The sequence below is a fragment of the Panthera uncia genome (assembly GCF_023721935.1).
Source record: "Panthera uncia isolate 11264 chromosome B2 unlocalized genomic scaffold, Puncia_PCG_1.0 HiC_scaffold_25, whole genome shotgun sequence".
Taxonomy (NCBI): domain Eukaryota; kingdom Metazoa; phylum Chordata; class Mammalia; order Carnivora; family Felidae; genus Panthera; species Panthera uncia.
This window is the reverse complement of record NW_026057581.1, coordinates 2281202-2304710: the sequence shown is the minus strand read 5'-3', so window position 1 is coordinate 2304710 and position 23509 is coordinate 2281202. Positions and strand designations below refer to the sequence as shown.

At 46.7% G+C, this 23509-nt stretch overlaps 5 protein-coding genes across 5 annotated transcripts in view; 3 read left to right on the top strand and 2 right to left on the bottom strand.

The window, feature by feature from the left end:
- The window catches only part of LOC125939373 (uncharacterized), a 561003-nt gene that overhangs the window by 493157 nt on the left and 44337 nt on the right, over positions 1–23509 (top strand). The gene's annotated exons all lie outside the window — the stretch shown is intronic.
- On the bottom strand, positions 1079–2234 carry LOC125939372 (histone H2A type 1-H-like). The gene is made up of 2 exons (XM_049654810.1): positions 1822–2234; positions 1079–1346 (listed from the first exon to the last, which is right to left on the bottom strand). The coding sequence occupies exons 1-2, from the start codon at positions 2204–2206 to the stop codon at positions 1288–1290; spliced, it is 444 nt and encodes a 147-aa protein (XP_049510767.1). The 5' UTR covers positions 2207–2234; the 3' UTR covers positions 1079–1287.
- Positions 2494–2945, top strand: LOC125939392 (histone H2B type 1-L). Its single transcript, XM_049654836.1, has one exon. It carries the CDS (start codon positions 2528–2530, stop codon positions 2906–2908), a length of 381 nt encoding a protein of 126 aa, XP_049510793.1. The 5' UTR covers positions 2494–2527; the 3' UTR covers positions 2909–2945.
- On the top strand, positions 19531–19966 carry LOC125939381 (histone H2A type 1-E). Its single transcript, XM_049654819.1, has one exon. It carries the CDS (start codon positions 19546–19548, stop codon positions 19936–19938), a length of 393 nt encoding a protein of 130 aa, XP_049510776.1. The 5' UTR covers positions 19531–19545; the 3' UTR covers positions 19939–19966.
- On the bottom strand, positions 20213–21210 carry H1-5 (H1.5 linker histone, cluster member). The gene has a single exon (XM_049654781.1). It carries the CDS (start codon positions 21149–21151, stop codon positions 20471–20473), a length of 681 nt encoding a protein of 226 aa, XP_049510738.1. The 5' UTR covers positions 21152–21210; the 3' UTR covers positions 20213–20470.

The following is a 23509-nucleotide window of genomic DNA, read 5'->3' as shown; positions in this document are numbered from 1 at the left end:
GTATTTATTTGCCAATTATTTGAGTATGGGTTCATTGGTTTGATAAATCAAAACCATGCGAATAACATAATTTTAATAACAATTTAACAATGTAGTCGTTCTTGTGAGAAATACAAACAATGCAAGAAAGCAATTACTAGCGATTTGATCTGTTAAGGGCGGACAAAACTTGTCCTTTCTTTCCTTCTAAGTTCTCTGGCTGGTCTAACAATGAAGTTGACAGAGGACAGATGAACAAGAGGAAAACATTTAATTTTGTACACGCGGGAGTCCCACCAAGACTGGTGAGCCTCTCCCACAGTCAGGCAGTTGAGGCTTGAATGCTATTGAGCTAAGAAGGGGGCAGAGGTCTGGGCTTCAAAGGGAAGACTGTTCACAGGAACATGGGGAGAGGATGTTCAGTAAACAAAAGTTTGCCAGGCCTTGTGGAGACAAGGAGACAGGGAGAAATTTGATCAGGTCCTGTGAGCTCCCCACAGCTCATTGGACCTAGCTCACACTTCGTACTTACCTCTGGTGATAGCTCTCTTCCTGGCCCAGGCCCAGTCACATCCTTGTAGGCAGTAGAGGGGGTGGTAAAAAGTCTACCTGAGTATTTTGGGCCTAATTGTCTTCAGCTCACAAAACTCCACTCGTCAAAGTGTCTCATGCTGGGACATTTGCTCTGAACCTTGTCACAAAAGCCACATCAATCATCAAAACAGCGTATTTTATGATTAAACGTGGAAAGAACTCCTAGGCCTTCCTTGGAGCTGTGTTAACTTATTCTATTTGACGTTTCCAATGCTAAGAGAAATAGCTGTTCAAAATTTACAAATTTGATTAATGCAGGTGACTTTTTAAGAGGAAACAACTGAATAATCAGATTCACTGAAATCAGGATGTGGGTCCTTTGACATCGAATAATCGTAACTTTGAAAGAAACGTTTTTAAAGGTGACATTTCCCTCCTATCTGGGATTGCTGTGTTCACGGATTCTAGGGGGTTTTTGCCTGTGACTGCAGTTCAGATTTCACGATAGGACATACAAACCTTTCAAGAGACCCAGGAGATAAACTAATTCACATAGACTAGAAGCGGCATAGAAACTTAATTTTATTAGATCTTCGTGAGGAAAAACTAAACATTGGCAGAGGTGTACTTCCGTGGAGAGGAATGGAAGACGCCCTCCAGCTTTTGACTTGGTGATAAGGGTGTGCTGGTGGCCGAGAACAGCCAGAATAGGCACTGGGACTCATTGGGTGCCAGTATAGTTAAGGTGAAAATCTGACTTCCAACGTCCACCTCTCACGTCTGTTGCAAAGGCACATGGTCTCCCCGATGTTTCCTTGCCGTCTTTACTTCACCTGTGTACAATTATGAAATGCATTGTCTGCCTGAACTTACTTCAAACAAGGAGTCCACCGGCCTGCAGGACTAACGCAGGACATATAGGAGGGGGGAGTCTTTTTCAGGAGGATTCCATTGAATTAGAAGAAGGAAGGATAGGCCAAAGTCACAGGCTGCCAAGTTTAGGTTCCACATGGACATTCGATCCTGCAGGAAGAATCAAGGACACCCAAGTTTTCCTCTTATGGGTTCCTTAGGGCAAAGGTTTGTCTTTTTCGGCAAGGGGACTTCTTTTAATTCAAGGGCTCTTGGGTCGATTGACAGGCCTATAAATTTTCTTTTTAACAGGATTTGCCACTATTCAACACCTGCTATCCCAATGACAGAACGTGAGGCACAGCTCTTTTCCTTGATTAAGTGGATGGCTCTAAAAAGAGCCTTTTGGTTTGGACAGGAGACTTGAGCTCCAGACTAGGCCATATTTTTACTTGCCCTTGGCCTTGTGGTGGCTCTCGGTCTTCTTGGGCAGCAGCACGGCCTGGATGTTGGGCAGGACGCCGCCCTGCGCGATGGTGACGCGGCCCAGCAGCTTGTTGAGCTCCTCGTCGTTGCGGATGGCCAGCTGCAGGTGGCGCGGGATGATGCGCGTCTTCTTGTTGTCGCGGGCCGCGTTGCCCGCCAGCTCCAGGATCTCGGCCGTCAGGTACTCCAGCACGGCCGCCAGGTACACCGGCGCGCCGGCCCCGACCCGCTCGGCGTAGTTGCCCTTGCGGAGCAGGCGGTGCACGCGCCCCACCGGGAACTGCAGCCCGGCCCGCGACGAGCGCGTCTTGGCCTTGGCGCGAGCCTTGCCGCCCTGCTTCCCGCGTCCAGACATGACGGAGAAAACGTCACAAGCCAGAGTACGCTCAGCATGGACTGAGCCAGAGCTACCCTATTTATACTCTCTAATGGGAGCAAAAAGAAAACTATCCCATTGGCTAAAATTACAGTTTCGCTGTAACCAATGGGATGCTGGTTTTCAAATACACTTACTTTGATTGAACGAAATTAATACGTGACGTTTGCAGAACTCGCCAATTAGCTACAGGATTTCGTCCAGTGCCTCCTTTGTTTAAGAAGCTGTGGATAAAAAGGACACTTAGAGCCTCGTACTCATTCTTTCTGTTTTCAAGTCCTTTAACAGTGATTTCCGGCCATGCCTGAGCTAGCCAAGTCCGCTCCCGCCCCGAAGAAGGGCTCCAAGAAGGCGGTGACCAAGGCGCAGAAGAAGGACGGCAAGAAGCGCAAGCGCAGCCGCAAGGAGAGCTACTCGGTGTACGTGTACAAGGTGCTGAAGCAGGTGCACCCCGACACCGGCATCTCGTCCAAGGCCATGGGCATCATGAACTCGTTCGTGAACGACATCTTCGAGCGCATCGCGGGCGAGGCGTCGCGCCTGGCGCATTACAACAAGCGCTCGACCATCACGTCCCGGGAGATCCAGACGGCCGTGCGCCTGCTGCTGCCCGGGGAGCTGGCCAAGCACGCCGTGTCCGAGGGCACCAAGGCCGTCACCAAGTACACCAGCGCAAAGTGAGCCCGCCGGCTGCAGAGCAATCGGTAAGGCTCGGTCCACACCCCAAAGGCTCTTTTCAGAGCCACTCAGTCTTCTAAAGGGAACTGGCACTTATTTACACTGGGTCTTTGTTTTCTGTAAAGAAACCGTATCTGAGTCCCGTGTTTTCGTCTCGCTAGAAATTACAGTGTACAGCAAGTTGAAATAACTCCAGAGACGTATTTCTATGGGTTTCGGTCAGGAAGGATCACATTCGTGATCAGACAAGCCTACTGAAAGAAAGCACCCTTTGTCTCAAACAAAACCTGGTTAGCTTTGAACAGTCAGCCTGGCAGGAAGTTCCATGACCACAAAGCTCTGTCCTTAACTCTCAGGCGCACCTTACAGCGAAGCCCTGGGCACGCGCTGAGACGCGCACACATCCTTTTATTCACAACTGTTTCTTTTGGGGATGGTGCCAGCTCTGCTCCGCCTGGTTTGGATTCGCCACTCGCAAGTTAGAAAGGCAGCAGAAGGAAATGGAAGATCCCGGTTCATCGGTGGCCACGTTGGTCTGGGCAGCCAACCAGGGCGCAGCGCGCGGAGTTTAAACTTTACCGCCGGCTGCCCGGTGGTAGTCTGTCCTCACTGGGGTGATTCTGGGCCGTGTGGCTTGGCGTGAGGAACCGCTGCTGGACTCACTCCCTCGTTTCTCTGAGTGAAATTCCTCTTTAGGGGAGGGATTGGGTTCTGTTCCCTGCCTTTCCTGTCGGAGAATCCATCCCATGTTTTCTTTCTCTCTGTGCGCCTTGCATTTCCTGTTTCTATGGGAAGACGTTTGGAAAGAAAATGAGAAAAGTCAGAGAAGGCTGTTCCTTCACCCCCGATTCAGGGAGTACAAATCCTTCCCTCCGCTTTAAGCCTTAGGAATGGCATATTTAAAAATATTTTGGTCTTGGCGGGGGGCGGGGGGAGGGTATGGAAACACTTCTACATTTGAGTCGGGTTTGCTGAACTTCTTGATAATGCCCTTTGTCCAATGTCAGTACTCCAGTGACTCAGTTCCACCCACAGGTGTCTGGGTGAGAATATTCTGCACACATTGAACAGGAGACACAAGAGTGGAGCAGCGGGCTCCATTCTTAGTGGCAAAATAGTAGATGCGGCCACATACTCATGGCCAAAAAGACTAAACAAATATATTGCGGTACATTCACTCGCTAGGAGTCCACATAGCAGGAAAAAGATTAAGATACACAGCGGTGCTTGGTTAAATTTCAGAAACCTAAATCTCAGGAGGTTCATATATGATAGCACTCTATAGAACTCGAAAATACATTATTATTTAAGCTTCTATAGAAGCACGTGTAAGTGTAGGATTCAAAAAACTTTAAGAGCTCCATATGCGAGTTTTTAAAAATCAGGAAGTGCACACCTCAGTGACTGAGGTAAATAACTTGTTATCAACATTCCAGATTTAGTGCTAGAAGTTCATCATGGGTGTTTGATACAACTTGTTTTACACTTAAGATGTATGTTACACATACTCCCTTTATGTAGCAGATGCTATACTGAAAAATATAATAGGGAAAGAATCTTGCATAAAAATCAAGGTCCCATCATCTCATGTGTCCTAGAGGAAACCTTATAAATGAGAATTAAATACAGTACAGGGTTTCTGTAGATAGATTTAGTTTCTTTGAGGGTGTAGGAGAAAAAGACTGACAGGCTATTAAAAAGGCCCATGAATTCAGAAAACTCAAGATGTGGGCTACAATTCAGCCAGAACCCACCTCCAGCTCCTGTAAACTTTTCTGTCTACTCAGCTTCTCAAAATCTTTGGGACAGGTCTCTGACTGGCCTATACATGTGTGTGTGTGTGCATGTGTGTGTGTGTGTTTTGTATATGTTTTATGTATTCATGTGTATGTATGTGTGTATATCCCTTCCTCAATTCTGTTAGAAAAGAAATATTTTTAAGTCTATGTATCATTTCTCCTTCCATCGCCCTTCAAGACAGTTGATGACAGGGGCGCCTGGGTGGCTTGGTTGGTTAAGCGTCCAACTTTGGCTCAGGCCATGATCTTGTGGTTCATGGGTGTGAGCCCTAACACTGGGCTTCAGATTCTGTGTCACCCTCTCTGGGCCTCCCCCACTCACGCTCTCTCTCTCTCAAAAATAAGTAAACATGAAAAAAAATGAAAAAAAGATAGTTGATGACAGTAAATTTACCATATATTTGGTTATTTTCATCACTACTTTCAGACTACATATGCCTTTGGTCCTGTCCATTAATCCATTAGTGCAGATAATTGGCGGTAAATTCTGGTATTTCTGTTTTACAGCATGAGGGAATCGGCAGATAAAATCCAGGGGAGGAAATGAGAGGATTTAGAGGGATTAAGTTATCTACCACATAGATCCTCGGCCTGGGGAATGTGTGTGTGTAGAGATGGGTGTGGATGGCATAGGTACAAGTACAGGTATAGGAATAGGTAGATATGACTTGCGCCTGTCAGCAGGAAAGATGTTTTGAAGAACCCGGGAAGGAGGATTCTGAAATCTGCGCAGAATGGATAGGAGCGCGCAGAAGGCGTTTGTGGTCCCTCTGTACAGGGTTCACACATCGGGTCCATTGCACTTCAACATTTAGAAACTTGAAATTCCTGAAAGGAGAGAAAAATAAAGAACCCAATGCTAGATTTTGTGGGTTTTTTGCACTTTGGTGATCCAGGTATCTAACCCCTTGTTGTTCAAAGTATCTTGATTAATTTATGGCACTGCTGATCAGTCTTCGGGAAATTGACTTGAGCTCATCCCAATCTGAATGTCACTTCACTGTCTTACACCAGACTCGCTGGTATCTTCAGTAATCCACATGATGTGCCCCAAGTAATACTTTTTATCATTTTTTCTCTAAAGAACAACTTCTGGAGCACAAAGGGACAGATTGGAACATAAAAAACAGATGAGAAAATCTTAGCCTAAAGGACAGGCTTTTCCCCAAGTTACATTACCTGAAAATGGCCTTTGTCCAGCCTAGAGAAATTCATGTTTTCTTCATTGAAAACTTCCTTCCAGGTTGAACAAAATGTACTGACAAAAGCTTAACCCCCTTTTTTTTTTTTTTTTTCTCACTCCTTCCTAGATTTCATGCAGTTTACCAGCCCTCAGTTAGGACATTGTATCGGGCACATGACATTACTTTGACCACAACTTCCCTTAGGCACCTGTTAGGTTCCTGGATATGGAAGCATCTCCTCACCCACACCTGTCCAAACCACTTTAAATGTGTATTGTTTCTGCAGATGGCTCATTTATCTGCTTCCTAATACCTTTTCTTTTAAGGCTTATTTTTTTTACATTTATCTATTTATTTAGAGAGAGAAAGAAAGAGCGTGCAAGCGGGGAAAGGGCAGGGGGAGAGAGAGAGAGAGAGAGAGAGAGAGAGAGTCCCGAGCAGGCTCCGCACTGTCATCTCAGAGCCCCACTCGAGGCTGGATCCCACGAACAGCGAGATCATGACCTGAGCGGAAACCGAGTCAGACGCTCAGCCGACTGAGCCACCCAGGTGCCCCGGCTGCTTCCTAATTGCTTTCAACTTCTATTGAGCTTCTGTTTCAGAAGCTCGCCTTTTCTGATGTTGTCACCTATTCGGCCTCTTGGGAGGTTTCACGAGAAAAGCAGACATGCGGTATTAAGACACAAAACAAGTTAACAAAACGCACAAGGAAATTATTTTCCAGACTTGAATAGGGTTAAGAACTTTCTCTCAACTCCTACAGCGTTGAACATACGTGTGAGTATTCCTGGCATCACGACTGACTAGGACTGCTTCAGCTTAAACGAGTTGACTGAGGGCCTGACAAGTACTAGGAAGGGGGTCGGGTAGACTACGGGACGAGGACCCCACCCCTGCAGGCGTGCAAGAATCCCAGTGACAGAAAGAAGAACCAATAAGTGCCTCAGCCAAAGGGCTGTGCTTACATCATTTCGAGGGAGAAATTATGAAAAGCTGTAAGGGAACTCTGGAATCCCAAGGATATTAATTTGGGGAGAACCTCATACGTATAGATATTTATTTGTTTTTGAGGAAGAGAATGTGAGCAGGGGAGGGGCAGAAAGAGGGGACAGAAGCAGGCTCTGTGCTGAGAGCAGAGATCCCCAAACATACGGGGCTTGAACTCACGAACCATGAGATCACGACCTGAGCCAAAGTCGGACACTTAACGGACTGAGCCACCCCTGGGGAGAACCTTTAAATTTCAAGGCACCAGGGCAGAGGCTCCAGGCCAGGGCTGCTGAGGCCAGGGGGAGGAGAGGGAGGAGCCGTGACCCGCGCTTATGCACACGCCGTGAGGTCTGGGCTCGTGTATCTTAATAAACAGGTTACATTTCCTGGACTTCATTTATGAAAGGCAGTGGTTCTCATGTGTGTCATTCCCCAGGCCCCCCTTTTATATCTATTTTTAGTGGCCCCTTTTTCCAGCCTAAAGTTAAATTCTTAGGTAATAACACTTAAACGCATGCATAGTTTCTAAAGGTCATGAAACAGTGTAACTATTATATAAAAATGAAATAAGAGACAGTTATTTTAACAATAAAGGAGATGACTTCAACATGAATGCTTGTGTCCTACACAGAAACACATAGAGAAGTAGTTGAGTATTTGCACCTGTACTGGTGAGCAGTGAAACCAGTAGGATGGATGTGTATATATATATTAAGACGTTTCTTACAAGGACCCGGCTCCTGTGACTGGGGAGGCTGACAAGGCCCGAGAGCTGCCGGGTGAGTCAGGCACTGGGAGACCCAGGGAGGCCATGCTGTTCCAGCCTGAAGACCCGCAGGTTTGACACCCAGGCAGAGCCCATGTTTCAGTCTGAGTCCAAAGGCAGGAAGAAGCCAATATCCCAGCTCAAAAGCAGCCAGACATGAGTAGTTCTTAGTCAAGGGAGGGACAGCCTTTTTGTTCCTTTTTCTGATTTCAACTGATTGAATGTGGCCCACCCACATCAGGGAGAACAATCTGTTTACAAATTAAGTCTACCAATTTATTTTTAAATTTTCTAATGGTTTATTATTCATTTTTGAGAGACAGAGTGTTAGCAGGGGGGGGGCAGAGAAAGAGAGAGAGAGAGAGGGAGACACAGAATCTGAAGCAGGCTCCGGGCTCCGAGCTGTCAGCACAGAGCTGGACGCCGAGCTCAAACGCATTAACCACGAGATCATGACCTGAGCCGAAGTCGGATGCTTAACCGACTGAGTCACCCAGGAGCCCCTTAAGTCTACCGATTTAAATGTCGCTGTCATCCAAAACCCCCTTGACAGAAATCCCCAGAATAATGTCTGACCCAGTATCTGGGTAGTGCACGGCCCTGTCAGGTTGACACAACAGTCCTCACAGAACCTGTTTAGAATCATCCTGGAGCCACAAAGACCTTGTAGGGTTGACTCGGGTGTTCAAACACTGAAAAGAGACTTAACTCTCAGTGAGGCGACCTTTTTTTTTTCTTTTTGTAAACACCAATGATTCTTGGGGGGACATGAGCATGTGAAAGGAACAAAACACAATCCGGATTTGTCGGAAACTTCAGTGTCCCCTAAACTACACACAAACACGTGGGCAAAGACCTCGTACTTCCGGGTTCTGGGCTTGATCCACAACAGGTCCCGCACCTTCAGATTTACCCGGAGACACTTGGAAGTCGAGTGACTCCGTTCTTCACAGGACACCCAGCAGCCCGTCCGCTCCTGTCAGGGGTGCACCTCCCCCCAGTCACTGGGACAGCCTAAATCCGGTCTGCCTCGTTCCTGGCATGCTCCCGAAGGGCCACTACTGCTCTGCGGGAATGCAGACCCTGGTGACTTTGATCGCACGGGCTACAGCATGGCAATGTTAAAGGAGAGAGCTGCTGGGAGGCTTCCGAGATGCTGGGGTACCCCCAGAAACAGTCGGCAGTGCTGATAGATCCGTTCGCAGAAGACCTGGAGAGGCGTCAGCCCTGGGTAAGCCAGAAGGTCCACGTGTCTAGCCGAATGGTTCCCAGAAGCTGACCCTGGACATGGGAGTAAGCACAAGCGTGAGACGAGGTGGACAGCTTCGTCTGTGGGTGCGCCAGCCCGCCGGCTTTGAGCGAAGGCAGCAGCACTGACACTGACATTCAGCTTCAGCCGGAAGAGAATAAACAAGCGGGACACTGAAACGCAGGAGGGGGGCCACCTGTGCGGGGCCCACTGTGATACCGGAGCTCCTCTGTGTACCCTCGACCCTAAGAACATAGGGGAACTCAGCTCTCTTCGAAATGTGGCGCAGAGGCACGGTGACCCCGGAGGGAATGGACTCCCCACAGCCACCTCCTGGGTTGGCCTTTACAGCAGTCACCTCCTTGCAGATGCCTCAGAAGCCTCCCTCCCCTGGCCACCTGTCAGAGACGCTGAGGGACCCCCCCCCCCCCTTGCTGGAAGCGTAATAGACATGGAGTGAGAACACGCTCTGGGAAAGACGAGGCACATGGGAGCTGCTGGTGCTGGGACAGCGATCCCCAAACCTCAGAGTTGACTTTGTTTTCTTGTCCTCACAGACGTGTTGTACAAGCCTAGAAGGAAAGAAATGAAAATAAATGTGTGTGTCTTTGGGGGGCAAAGAGAACTGAAGAGAGAAAGGGGTCCTCCTTTGGAGAAAGGGGATCAATTATTATTGTGTCCTTGGAGAAGCAGGTGATAAAAAAAAAACAAAACAAAAAAAACACCATCAGGGGCGTCTGGGTGGCTCAGTCGGTTAAGCATCTGACTCTTAACTTCAGCTCAGGGCATGGTCTCTCAGTGTGTGAGTTTGAGCCCCGTGTCAGTCTCTGCGCTGACAGTGTGGAGCCTGCTTGGGATTCGCTCCCTCTCTGCCTCTCCCCTGCTTGCATGCTCTGTCTCAAAATAAATAAATAAACTTAAAAAAACAAAAGCAAAAACACGGTCACTGTCCTAAAGGACATAGATCATGATATACAACAACAGAAGGAGCTTTATACGTGACATATCTGATTCCCGAATCATGATCTGGTATGGTGTGTTCTAAGGGGGGGTGGAACAGAAGGGGCAAATTCTTCAAAGCAAACCCCAGCATTCAGGGCTCAAGCCACACGGTCCCAAGGATAACTAGTCTGGATTCATTTGTGTAGAAAGAAGCATTATTGTGAAAAGCGTTATTAACGAGGCAAGTGACATTTTAGAGAGGTTTACTCCAGCGGAAGCGTGCAGAGGGAGAAGACTGGGGAGGAAGGCACCCTCCGCGTGACTGAGGGATGAACGGAAGCAGACGCCGAGTCCCTCACTCTGCCCCCTCCACCATCCTATTCCACGCCCCACCTCCTCTGTCCTGGCCACTGAACAGCTTCCACCTGCTGAATGCTCCCAGCCCCTCGCCCCTGCATCCCCCCAGCAGCCCAGAGATCCCTGGGACTTCGTCAGATCAGCTTCAACACTTCCGAGCCCTTACCCTGGTCTCTGAGGGGTCAGGTGCTCCGGCCCAGGGCTGCCTCGGGCCTCCGATCCCCAGTGTCCAGCTGGCCTCCTCTGCCCCAGCCTCCCTGACCCCTCTGGCCTTCGCACTACCTCTCCCTCTGCCCGCAATGCTCCCGCACGTTCCTTCTCGCCGCCTCCCTCCCAATGACCCTCCTCCGTGGCTAGGACCGGGCAGCCTCACTGGTATCAGGCAAGAAATTACCTCGAGGTCCCGCGATCTCCCGCGGAGGGCACGGCACAGAAAGACTCAGACTGCGTTTCAGCGCTCTCACCACAGTGCCTTACTTAAATCAGTTAGAAACCCAGCAAGAAGCAGAGGGGAAGAGAGAGGTTCGGTGTACGAGTGGGCCGAGCCAGCTACCTGATTCAAGTGTGTGTGACTCTCGTCTATCTGTTCTCTCCCAGCATCAGCCCGCGGGGCAGATGCAGGGCGGGCACCTGGCCCAACGGAAGCTCGCCCAGGAGTCTGCTCAACAGCCACAGGCTTTATTTTTGTTCCCAGACTCCTGGTGTCCCCAGAGTGGGGCTGACTTCAGGCCTCATGATTACCGACTGACACGAGTCTGGTGTGCGTGAGTTCCAAATATCTAGCATCTCATATACTTAGTGCAAGAATAGCTCTGGACTCTTTCACCCCTACGATCTCTACTGAACAACATATGCCCTGTTTCCTATTTACCTCTTCTTATGACATCTTAAAGGTTTTTGCCTCTATGTTACTAATTAAAAGCATACTTGTCTTTTATAATAAAATTACTAATTTATAAAAGTAAACGTGTGTTACAATCCATGTCATTTGTGGGCGTAATCCCTGGCATATAACGGTAAATATATGCCGGATGGATGAGTCATGCTTTCTTTCCTCTCCAGCTCCTGCTTTTCCTGAATCGTTTGAGTGTGCACGCACACACGCACACACGCACAGGCACTGAAAAGGAATCCCACAGAACTGAGTTCTGGTGTGCTAGAGGGCTTGCCATTTGACCTGTCTCGTTTCCGACTGCTCAACTGTAAATTAGAGGAGGGTTTAACAAGACGATCTTTAAGTTTCCCTCCGGCATGAAGGGCGTCATCAATAATGTATCTCTCTGCTCCAGGTTTCTTTGTGCTGTGGCTTCACCTTAGTCCATCAAACACATCTCAACAAAATCAAAGGCCTTCTGTCTTTTGATAAGATTGTTAGGAACATTATCGTTAAGATCCAGAAGCAGAGGAAAATTTTCCTATATAACATCAGTGAATTTTGCATAAAGGAACCCATAAGAGGAGAAATTAAATTTTAGAGCCTTTTCAAGTGGTATAAAGTCAGTACAATAACAGATTTACACACAAGCCTGGGAAACTTTGCAGAGCTTTAAAAAAAAAAAAAAAACAAACATCTGAGGGGCACCTGGGTGGCTCAGTTGGTGGAACGTTCAGGTCGTGATTTTGTGGTTGGGAGATCAAGCCCCGTATCAGGCTCTGTGCTCCCTCTCTGTCTGCCCCTCCCTTGCTTGCACTCTCTCAAAAAAGAAATTATTTTTGATTATTTGAAAACTAGAGTAAACTTCTCATGAAAGTAGTTAACAATGAAGTAACGTTATAGATTACCATCACTATAAAAAAATTAGGGGCACCCGGGTGGTACAGTTGCTTAAATGTCTGACTCTTGATTTCAGCTCATGATCTCATGGTTTGTTAGTTTGAGCCCCGAGCTGGACTCTGTGCTGATTGATAGCACAGAGCTTGCTTGGGACTCTCTCTCTCCCTCTCTCTCTGCCCCTCCCCCATTCGTGCTCTCTCTCTCTCTCTCTCTCTCAAAATAAATTGCTGGAAGCCAGGCTAACCCAGCCTGAGTGGCAGGGCCCGGGCTGTGGACGGATTGGTGACTGCAGGGCGGCCCCGCCGACAGCGAAGCTTCCTGTACTCCTGCTTTTAGGTGATTTGGCCTTAAAACTACCTGGGGTATTGTCTGTCGGGGAATTGCCCTCGGCAGGCCCCCTGGGAGAAGAACCATTAGGGAAGAAAATAAGGTTCTGCAAGAAATTGCGGGGCCTTACGTTTAGCCCTCGCCATTCCCTATGGAGACTCCTCTTCTTACAGGAAGGATAGCCTTATACGTTTGCCAGCAAAGAAGGCCTGTAAAGGAGAGACATATGGATTTGAAAGCCCCACTCCGGCACTAAGGAGTGTATCTCTGGGCACAGGTGACTTCAGCCCCTAGGCCCACCTGGCCCCCGGAGGCATTCCAGATGATGACTGAACCTAGTTGGTTAAGCTACAGAATGGTTCATTGGTTCCTAGGTGCATTGTCTCTCTGAGAATGTATGAGGCATGGGTTTCTAAGGCTTTTTCGGCCCCTTTCTGGCACCTCGGACCGAGGCAGACACATTGTTCTTCTGGCCTCATGTGGTTAGGAGGTCATGTCCCTGTAACTGTTCCACTTGAGGTGTTGAGAAACGGAGGGCCTTTCACGAGAACAGCAAAGCAAATGCTTTGTAGATTATAGATAAATGCAGATGCATAATGGAATAATATAAGAAATTAATCTATACTCAAAGGGTATGTGGGAAAGTTAGGGGAAAATCACCATGTTATTTCTTAAAGGCCCTTTATACATAGGAACATTTTCAAAATTAGGTAATGTTAGATGACGTATGCTACAAGGAAATCACTAGCAAACATAATGCCACGTTCACGACAAAAAATGGGCCAGTTCAACACACTGCTGTTGTCTGTGTCCATTTTTATTTTAGTTTTTTATTTTTATTTCTATTTTAGTTTTGTTTTATTTTCACTTTTTCGCCGACGCCGTTCATCCTTCGGGAGCCCCTGGACCTGCTGGAGCTGGACTCCGGCAAAAAAGAAATAAAAACTTAAAAAAATGAAAGGCAAAGATAACACCACCACACGGCAATTAGAAAGGTCAAAATCTGGAACGCCGAGAACACCAAATGCTGACGAGGACGTGGAGCAAGGTGAACCGTCGGTCGCTGCTGGCGGGAGTGCAAAATGGAAAAGGGTCTTCCATCCGGGAAGAGAGTTTGGTCAATTCTTACAAAACCATACATACGCTTTCCACATAATCCTGCAATCGCCTTCTTTGGTATTTACCCAAAGGAGTTGAAAACATGTCACACAAAACCTGCACTCAGGCGCATGTAGCAGCTTTATTCAGAACTGGTAAAACGTGGAAGCAACCGAGACGTCCTTTGGTAAGTGACTGGATGAGCAAACCGGTGCAGCCAGACAACGCTATCGCTATCACTCGGCGCTAAAAGGAAATGAGCTATGGAGTCGGGAAAAGACGTGCAGGGACCTAAAATGCATATTACGGAGTGAAAGAAGCCAATACCGCGTTACGGAAAAGGTAAAATTATAAAGATAGTAAAACGATCACTGGTTTCCAGGGGCTGAGGGGAGGGGAGGGAAGGGATGAGTATGTGGAGGGAGCACAGAGGATTTTGAGGGCAGTGAAAACACTGTGTGATGCCATAATGCTGGATACATACCATTATCCACTGAGAGTGAACCTGATGTAAACTGTGGACTTTGAGGGGCGCCTGGCTGACTCAGTCGGTTGAGTGTCCGACTTCGGCTCAGGTCACGATCTTGGGATTCGTGGGTTGCAGCCCCAGGTCGGGCTCTGTGCCGACAGCTCAGAGCCTGGAGCCCGCTTCGGATTCTGTGTCGCCCTCTCTCTCTGCCCCTCCCCCGCTCATGCTGTCTCTGTCTCTCAAACATAAATGTGAAAAGAAAAACCTTTTTTTAAATGATAAAAAAATAAAAACAAAAAGTCAAAGATAAAGTAACATAGAAGTTGTGGACGTACTTCTTGTATATTTATAAGCTTGTCACTCAAGGACAGAAAAAAAAAATACTATTCTGCCGATTGATCACTTGAGGCAAAATTTCCCATCTGTTCAAATTGCCTATGAAAATATAGAGACAATTTAATATGATTAATTTGGAATATGCCAAGAAATAAATGACTGACCAGCCATGAGAAGTCTCTCAAAGGCGATGGCCTTGAGATGGGTGAAAAGAGAAGCTAGTCTGAATCTTTGCCTGAGACCTCACATTCAAAGTTGAATAGCTTCAGACATCTTTTTGGAAACCATATTATAATACCTTTGCTAGATGACTTATAATTTCAGATTTCTGAATTTTTATACTAGTGGTGACTTTAAAAGAAAAATTTTAATGCACTGGAACAAAACATAAGAGACAAAATAATTCCCAGAGATTTCCTGAGATGCTTAGAATGAAGAAAAATATCCACCGGTAAGTGTTTTTTGAGTGTGTTTTAATTTTTTTAAATGATTTTTGGGGTGCCTGGGTGGCTCAGTTGGTTAAGTATCTGACTCTTGATTTGGGCTCAGATCATGATCTCACAGTTTGTGAGATGGGGCCCTGTGTAGGGCTCTGTGCTCAGCGTGGAACCTGCTTGAGATTCTCTTTCTCTCTCTGCCCCTCCCCCACTCATGCATGCATGCTCTCTCAGAATAAACTTTAAAAAAAAATACAACGACTTTATATCACATCTGCTTTAATTGTGAAAATAATACAGAACAAAAAATTGAGAATATAGGCATGGGCTTTTCATGCAAATACTCGGGTGTTGCACAAAAATGTTCAATAATGGTAACTTTTGAAAGTTCCTGCACTTGTGTATGAAAAAAACAAATACGAAGTACACCCCAATTAATATTAGAAATATGTGCATATGATGTGAATATGGAGTTGTACCTAAAACATGTTCTAATCCAAACATACTAGTGTTTTTTACCAGTTGGTTCTTGTGAATGTATTTTGAGAACATGGAACTATAAAAAATTCTTGCACTCAAATTTGAGCGGTAGATGTAACAGATGTAACACTGGATTTTTAAAATTAATTCTTGGGGCACCTGGGTGGCTCAGTTGGTTAAGAGTCCGACTTGGCGGGGCGCCTGGGTGGCTCAGTCGGTTAAGCTGCCGACTTCAGCTCAGGTCACGATCTCGCGGTCCGTGAGTTCGAGCCCCGCGTCCGGCTCTGGGCTGATGGCTCGGGGCCTGGAGCCTGCTTTGGATTCTGAGTCTCCCTCTCTCTCTGCCCCTCCGCCGTTCATGCTCTGCCTCTCTCTGTCTCAAAAATAAATAAAAAACGTTAAAAAAAAAATTAAAAAAAAAAAAAGAGTCCGACTTGGCTCAGGTCACCATCTCATTGTTCCTGAGTTCAAGACCCGCGTCGGGCTCTGTGCTGACAGCTCAGAGCCTGGAACCTGCTTTGGATTCTGAGTCTCCGACTTGGCTCAGGTCACCATCTCATTGTTCCTGAGTTCAAGACCCGCGTCGGGCTCTGTGCCGACAGCTCAGAGCCTGGAGCCTGCTTTGGATTCTGAGTCTCCCTCTCTCTCTGCCCCTCCCCTGCTCACACTCCGTCTCTCTCTTAATCTCAAAAATAAGTGAACATTAAACAAAATTAAAAAATAATTCTTGATATTAACGTGATTGTTCTGTAGCTTTTTAATTTAATTCCACCACCAACATTTTAAAGTCACATCTTGAAAATAAAGTAATAGAACGTTAAGGTATCCTGCAAGTGTTAATACATTTGTATTTGGCCAAATACAATTATTTATATTTGTCTCCAAGCAACTGAAACTTAATACTGCGTGCAACTAAAATAATTATACCATGAGTGTGTGTACATGTATATGTATATATGTATTTGTTCATGTATGTCACATACATAAATGTATTATTTATACACACGCTAAAATAAATTCTATTTTAATTTCTCCAACGCTTTTACTCCAAGGGGATTCCAAAAAATTCAAAAGCATTGGCTATCTGGTTTTTGATTATTTCATGCTCCCAGCACGGAACAGCAGTGAGATGGAAAATACAGATAGATGCAATCCTGACATCTTAGCTATATATTCTGTAAGCCCAAATACACTATACGCATACATATATACGTACACACCCTAAAACAAAATGATACATAACACATTTTTATATTTTTTCATTTATATTGTATTTAATGGAATTAATGGAATAATCAGAAACTGGACAATTGCTGACCCCTTATTTTTTTAGTACTCTCTTGGGGTAAGAATGTTAGAAAAATTAAAACTTCGTATTCTTTTCAAAGAAGTGGCATGCGGCTGATAATGACTGGGAGGACCATTTGGGGCTACACGTGCAAAGAGAGCACACAGACAGCATCCTCATATTCATGCTGTGGACTCTATTAATTCTTTCAGAAGTTCAAGGTGGAATATTAAAATTACTAATTTATTATGAGTATTCTTTACAAAACTTTTTCTATGTTTATTTATTTTTGAGAGCCAGAGAGACAGAGCACGGGCAGGGGAGGGGCAGAGAGAGAGGGAGACACGGAATCTGAAGCAGGCTCCAGGTTCTGAGCTGTCAGCACGGTGCTCCAACTCAGACCGTGAGATCATGACCTGAGTGAAAGTCCGACGCTCAACCATCTGAGCACCCAGGCGCCCCATGAGTATTTTAACACATACCTGGATAGAAGTCCATTGTGTCTTTTCTAAAATTTGTAATTATATTGTTTTTTGAAACTCTTTATTTAGATTGAGACCCCAAATCTGGTAAATTAACCTTGATAAGGTGATGTCTTATATTGGCAGAGAAGAATGAAGCAATTAGCTCAGGAAGAAAAGTGAGTTAGAGTTAAAAAAAAAAAAAATTATTCTGGACCGAGATAAAGGACTGTCAGAGAAAAGTGTTAATATGCACTTGGCCTTTGAAAACAGCATCTGCCACTGAAGTGTTCTTGAGGCTCTGGAGTCAGGCAGGTGCACCAGTGGTCACAGAGAACTAACTACCCAACGTAAGCCCTAGAGTGGAGATTTTGGTCTCTCTTTATTCACCAGAAGCCCTGGAAGAGGTAGTGATTACAAGTTTTGAGTTAATGCGTCCAAGACATTACTGACTGAAAGTAAGGCCGATCTTAGATGTCCGGACTAACAGTAACAGTAAAAAGAGAGGGGAGGCAAGAAAGTATGAAAGAATCATGTTTAAACCGTGCTAATTGGAGAATTAAAATTAAACAAACTGGCACCTGGCTCACTCAGTTGGTACAGCATGTGACTCAATCTCAGGGTCAGGAGTTCAAGCCCCGCACTGGGCGTGGAGCCTAGTTAAGAAAAAAATGAAAACGCTGTAGATCAAGCCTCAAAAAAGAGCTCCCTGCCTTTTTATTCACTGAAATTTCATTTCAGGAGAGCGGATTTCATTTTAATGACAGCCATCATTGGGAATGCAGACTGATTCACAAGGCCTTCTCAAATTATTCTGTGTTTCAGCTCCTGCCAAGGGTATCCCCAATGCTACCACCAACAGGATGGTTATGAAATAAACAAATGAAATGTCTTCTTGTCCTAAAGGCAGTGATTCTCAAAATATGATCTGGGGACACATGGGGGTCTCTGAGACCCTTCTGGTGGGTGTGTGAGACTAAATTTATTTGTGTCATACTGAAAGTTACTTAACTTTTCCACTCTCATTTTCATTTGACAATCATATTGCAATAGATTGACTGCAGAAACAAATACTGTACATGAATCTAGCGGTCTTCTATTAAGCCAGAAATTAAAGATATTTACAACACGTAAACACAGTTCCACTCTTCTTCCTGAATTTTGTTATTCTGGAAAAATATAACTATTTCTCATAAAATATGTATGTTGCCGTAAAATGGGAGTTGCCTACCTGAAAATCACAACGAACAGACACGGGTTCCAGAAAAGAGGGCATTACAATGTGAGATAAAGGAGGCAGGCTCAGTATGCACCTTTCTGGAACTTCACTAGGAAAAATGGGGTGGAGTGAGATGTACCTTGGAAGGTGTAGCCAGGAAAACGTGCAAAAAGTGACCCCTAGAAAAATTCAAGTCTGAAAGTAGTGCCTGGATTAGCAATCCTCATCCTTAAGGGGTGAACGGAGGTGATTAATTTAGGTTCTCGTTTTCCTCTCTGTCCCCATCTTTATCCCAACACCATTTAGGTAACTTGGTGAAAACGTAGGCCTACAATGAGAGGTAGCAGAAAGGTCCGTACTCAGCATTGACCGTAAGGAATGTTAAAGGGACTGTGACTTGGTAAGTTTCCTTTAAACCAATTTATGTGATTCAGAGCCTTCCAACGGGAAGGGGGAGGGGGGACAGCGGAGATACTGATAAACGGTGGTATTCCGTAAGGGGAGAGAAATAGATGTTCAGCCAGTTAAGATTTTCACTAGAAGCTGAAAGATATTCTTTCTTCTCGTCGTAATTTAAAATTTTCTCACTAATTAACCGAACGAGTGATTCTTGGTGTGAGAATTTAGATGTTAAGTGAAATACAGTAAGATGATTTTGGGGTGTCTGATGTTTGTGAAAATAATAATAATAATAAAAAAACAACTTTAGATCTTATTGGAAACACAAATGTAGCTTTTGCACAAATTAAGAAGCACGGACCAAAGCCTTCAGGTTAAAAATTGCATTTGCCTACCTCTAAATCGGGGCAAAATGGGCACTAGTGTTTTTGGAAAGCGTAGATGGCTGTGAAAGGAAGCCTGTGGGGGCGTCTGACCCCTACCTTGGAGGCACCTTGTACACGTACACGGGGCGGGGGCGGGGGGCGCGATCTCCCGGCGGCTGCGCTTGCGCCTCTTGCCGTCCTTCGGCGCCTCGGCCACCGCCTCCTTGGAGCCCTCCTTCGGGGCGGGAGCGGACTTGGCTGGCTCAGGCAGGGCCGGGAGTAGTTGCTGAAGGGCTTGAGAATAAGAGAGAAAATGAATAGGGGGCTCTACGTGCCTCTGTTCACAACTTGTTAGCCTTGACTGGTCTTGTCACGGAGCACAGGAACCACCCCCGCCCCCCAAGCCGAAAGGCTGGAGAAAAACTGAGGGTCTCTAGGTTCTCTTTATGCACAGCTTCTCACGGGAAGAAAATTAAACAAACCGGGTGTCTAATCGGTGGTAAATTCTAGAGGGCATCTTGTGGTTGTATCCAATCAAAATAAGTGTATTTGAAAAGCCAGGATTCCATTGGCTTAAATAAGACTGGAATTTTAGCCAATGGGACAGCTTCATTTTGGCGCCGCGTGAGGACTATAAGTAGTGAAGCTGTGTCCCATCCTACCCACCCACATTCTAGTCCTTGGTGAGTTGTTTCGTGTCATGTCTGGACGCGGGAAGCAGGGCGGCAAGGCTCGCGCCAAGGCCAAGACGCGCTCGTCGCGGGCCGGGCTGCAGTTCCCGGTGGGGCGCGTGCACCGCCTGCTCCGCAAGGGCAACTACGCCGAGCGGGTCGGGGCCGGCGCGCCGGTGTACCTGGCGGCCGTGCTGGAGTACCTGACGGCCGAGATCCTGGAGCTGGCGGGCAACGCGGCCCGCGACAACAAGAAGACGCGCATCATCCCGCGCCACCTGCAGCTGGCCATCCGCAACGACGAGGAGCTCAACAAGCTGCTGGGCCGCGTCACCATCGCGCAGGGCGGCGTCCTGCCCAACATCCAGGCCGTGCTGCTGCCCAAGAAGACCGAGAGCCACCACAAGGCCAAGGGCAAATAAGGTCTCCCTAGCAACTTGCAAACCAAAGGCTCTTTTCAGAGCCACTCACTATTTCTGGGAAAGAGCTGGGACAGTAGTTAAGTTCTACCTAATAATGTGCCACTGAACCTTTAAAGCCCAGCCCATCTGCGTTTCAATACGCGTACCAATCAAGATCCTCCTGCCTGCAGGAAAAGAACCAATTAGGGATGTTGCGCGGGCTTTTTAAAAAAAAAAAACTGCTCTTTTGTAACCCACATTTTTAGACGCTGCAGTACATACAGCCCCTACGGGCGACCCATCCATCAAGTCGTGAGTAATCCACACAAGGGGCTGAATGAAATTCAGTCCAAATGTTCTTTGCAAGTGGAATCGAGAGAAAAACTGAAAGGGGAAGGGGGAAGCAGATGCAGGGTTTAACAACACGCAGTGTTGGCTGACGCAATTGTTCAAGATTAAGGGTTCGACCTGAGCGTACAGCTGTTTTCAGAAATCTCTGGGTGGCTCTGAAAAGAGCCTTTGGGGTTTTGCTGCCTTCTCAAAGGCCAATTTCCTACTTCTTTTTCGGGGCCGCTTTCTTCGCCTTGGCAGCCTTGGGCTTCGCTGCCTTTGGCTTGGCGGCTTTGGGCTTGGCCGCCTTCGGCTTCACAGCCTTGGGCTTGGCTGGGCTCTTCGCCGCCTTCTTGGGCTTGGCGGCGGCCTTGGCCTTCTTGGGGCTCTTGGCCACCTTCTTGACCCCGGCAGCTGCGGGCTTCTTCGCCTTCTTCGGAGTTTTCTTCACCGCCTTCTTGGCTCCCGCAGCCTTCTTTGGCTTCTTGGGGGTGGCCCCGGAGGGCTTCTTGGCCTTCGCCGCGCCCGTCTTTTTGGCTTTAGGCTTGGCCTCCCCGGAGGCCGCCTTCTTGTTGAGCTTGAACGAGCCCGAGGCGCCGGTGCCCTTTGTCTGCACCAGGGTGCCCTTGCTCACCAGGCTCTTGAGGCCCAGCTTGATGCGGCTGTTGTTCTTCTCCACGTCGTAGCCGGCGGCCGCCAGCGCCTTCTTGAGCGCGGCCAGGGAGAGGCCGTTGCGCTCCTTGGAGGCGGCGACCGCCTTGGTGATCAGCTCTGATACCGGGGGGCCGGTGGCCTTGCGTTTCGCCGCGCCACCGCCCGCAGCTTTCTTGGTCGCCTTCTTCTTGGCAGGTGACTTCTCCACCGGCGCCGGGGCAGCCGTCTCGGCAGGCGCGGTTTCCGACATGGCCAGAGGCAGGAACTGCGAGAGGAAGAGAGACTCAAAATCCAAAGAGCAAGTCGTGCAATGCCGCCCGACTCCGGCCAGGCGCTTATATAAGCCGGTGGCGCTCTGTGATTGGTGGAGCGTCCAATCCACTGCCCTCAGGCAGCCGCCCTTCGCGGTTGGACTCCAGAACTGTGTTTGTTAGCCCCCCAAATTTGATTAAATGCTGAAAATAATTGTACAGAATTTGACGCTTTGAAGCTGTAAAGGAGGAAAGCAGCCTCCAGGTTCACATGCTGGCTTGTGTTTTCATGAGTCGTGCGCAACAGATGAAAGATATTTTTAAAAATCTTTTCAGCTTTTCACGTATACCCACTGGGTTTAAGGCATTGTGCTAGTTTGTTGCAAGTTGCAATAAGTGTCTACGAACTATCAAGTGGAGATTTTTTCAAAAGCTTTGTCCCTAGGTTCGGCCTTTGATTTTTTGCTAGAGGAAGACCCAGGTTTCCTTGGTTTGGACATAAACTTTGTTTCCAACCGTAGCAAGTAACACAGGGGCAGCGGAGACAGTTGCCTGCAGCCCCAAATTCACCACATACACCCCACACACCCCACTTTCAAGACCAGTTCTGCTTCCTACGATTTTGCAGGTGACAATATCTCTAGAGAATGTCTTTTGCAGCTTGGAGATGTTCAGTAGCCAGAATGACGTCTACCTTGCAGCGGGAGGAAGAAGAATGACTTTGGCTTCAGGATCCAATGACCTGGATTCAAATTCAAACTTAAATTGAGTGTGTGTGTGTGTGTGTGTGTGTTTTTTATCGAGATCCTTTCTCTCTTTAGTGTTAAGCAACTCCATGATAATAAGTACAAAAATTGCCTTGTCTGGATAATGTGCTTTAGGAAAAACTCAAACCTGCTGAAAATATTCAAGGGGTTCCAGTAGTCCTCAAAAGTACAGACTGTGTAGATGACATGGGACTTTGTCGGGTTTCCTAGGGGCTCTTCTCAGTGCTCTCATTCAAACCCCATATCTCCGTCAACATTTAATAAAATACACTGTCAGGAATACCCTCTTCTGTAAGCAGCCAGGAGACATCAATGTGGGCATTTTTGTGTGTTTGAGCAAAGGCAGACCTGTATTTCAGAGAAATTGTTGACTATCAACTATGAGAAGGGTGGGAATTGAGGGACTGCAAGTTATAGAGGTTCAGAAGAATTCAGGAATACATTAGCATCCAAGAGAACGGAGGCAGTAACCTTGAGGTTGGAATGGAGGGAGGATATGTTTGCTTATTTGTTTGGGAGGAGGGTGAGGTGGGGAATGGATAGGATTTTGTGACTGGCCTGGATGAGAAGGGAGGTCTAATGATTAGAATCTCTACTGCAATCAACACTCACCTAGTTCTTCCCTGTGACAAACTTTAGGGAAGTTTAAAGTTGCCAACGTATTTCTCCCCAAAGAGCTCCTGGAGTTGAACCTGTAGCCAACTTAAGGCCAAATCGGGACAGTGTCGTTTTCTGTTGCTCTCAAGTTAAGAGTGCTTTTTAGATTTTTTAATTGTGTTAAGAAAAAAAAAAAAAAAAGCCGGAGACAATATTTGGCCTGAAAAGGCCAGAATGTTTGCTATCTGGCCATTTTGCTATGTTTTGGACTCATCCACACAGACACAGATTATGGGATATTGCTACAAGCCTGCCTTTTTTCAGAACCATGCACGTCAAGAACTAAAGAAGGGATATTAACAAAAATGTTTTAAGCAAGCATTTTCCACCACTTCAACCACAAAGCTTTCAGAAGATCTAGGGTGGGGGAAACCCAAACCTTTATGCTTAAGAGAGGCATAATTAACAAGGGCTAACATTCACTGAGCATTCACTAAGTGCCAGGAAGTAATCTAAGATTGCTCTACAGTCTTGTTTGCCACAGTTTACAGCTATACAGAGACCCAGGGCAAGGATGAGTAACCTACCAGAAGTTATATGGCTAGTCATTGGCAGTTTTAAGGTTTGAACCTGGACCACAAGCTCTGTAAGCAATATATGTCCTCAGCTCTATTATGATGGGAAAAATCCTAGAAAGGGTGAGGAGAAATCAATCTTTGAAGCTTGTAAGAGATAACATCAAGTAGTCTCTAAAACTAAGAGCCACTAAAGAATTTCTAAACTCCTCTATAAGAGGACTCTGGCCCGCAGGTCAGAATGGCCTTTTTTTCTTTTCTTTTCTTTTCTTTTCTTTTTTTTTTTTTTTTTTTTCCAGAACGGTCTTTCTTGTCAATTCCCCGACATTCCAAAAAGTTTTAGGAGCCTGTAGCTGGGATGTCAGCCTCTCCGGAAGGGCAAACCCCAAATACGGGAAAGAATATAAGGCCCAGATGG

Excerpts from the sequence above, each read along its gene's own strand:
- H1-5 (XM_049654781.1), bottom strand. The coding sequence starts at position 21,151 with ATGTCGGAAACCGCGCCTGCCGAGACGGCTGCCCCGGCGCCGGTGGAG.
- LOC125939372 (XM_049654810.1), bottom strand. The coding sequence starts at position 2,206 with ATGTCTGGACGCGGGAAGCAGGGCGGCAAGGCTCGCGCCAAGGCCAAG. Across the intron at positions 1,347-1,821 it reads GAGCCACCACAAGGCCAAGG|GTGAAGTAAAGACGGCAAGG; the intron begins GCAAGTAAAAAT and ends AATTGTACACAG.
- LOC125939392 (XM_049654836.1), top strand. The coding sequence starts at position 2,528 with ATGCCTGAGCTAGCCAAGTCCGCTCCCGCCCCGAAGAAGGGCTCCAAG.
- LOC125939381 (XM_049654819.1), top strand. The coding sequence starts at position 19,546 with ATGTCTGGACGCGGGAAGCAGGGCGGCAAGGCTCGCGCCAAGGCCAAG.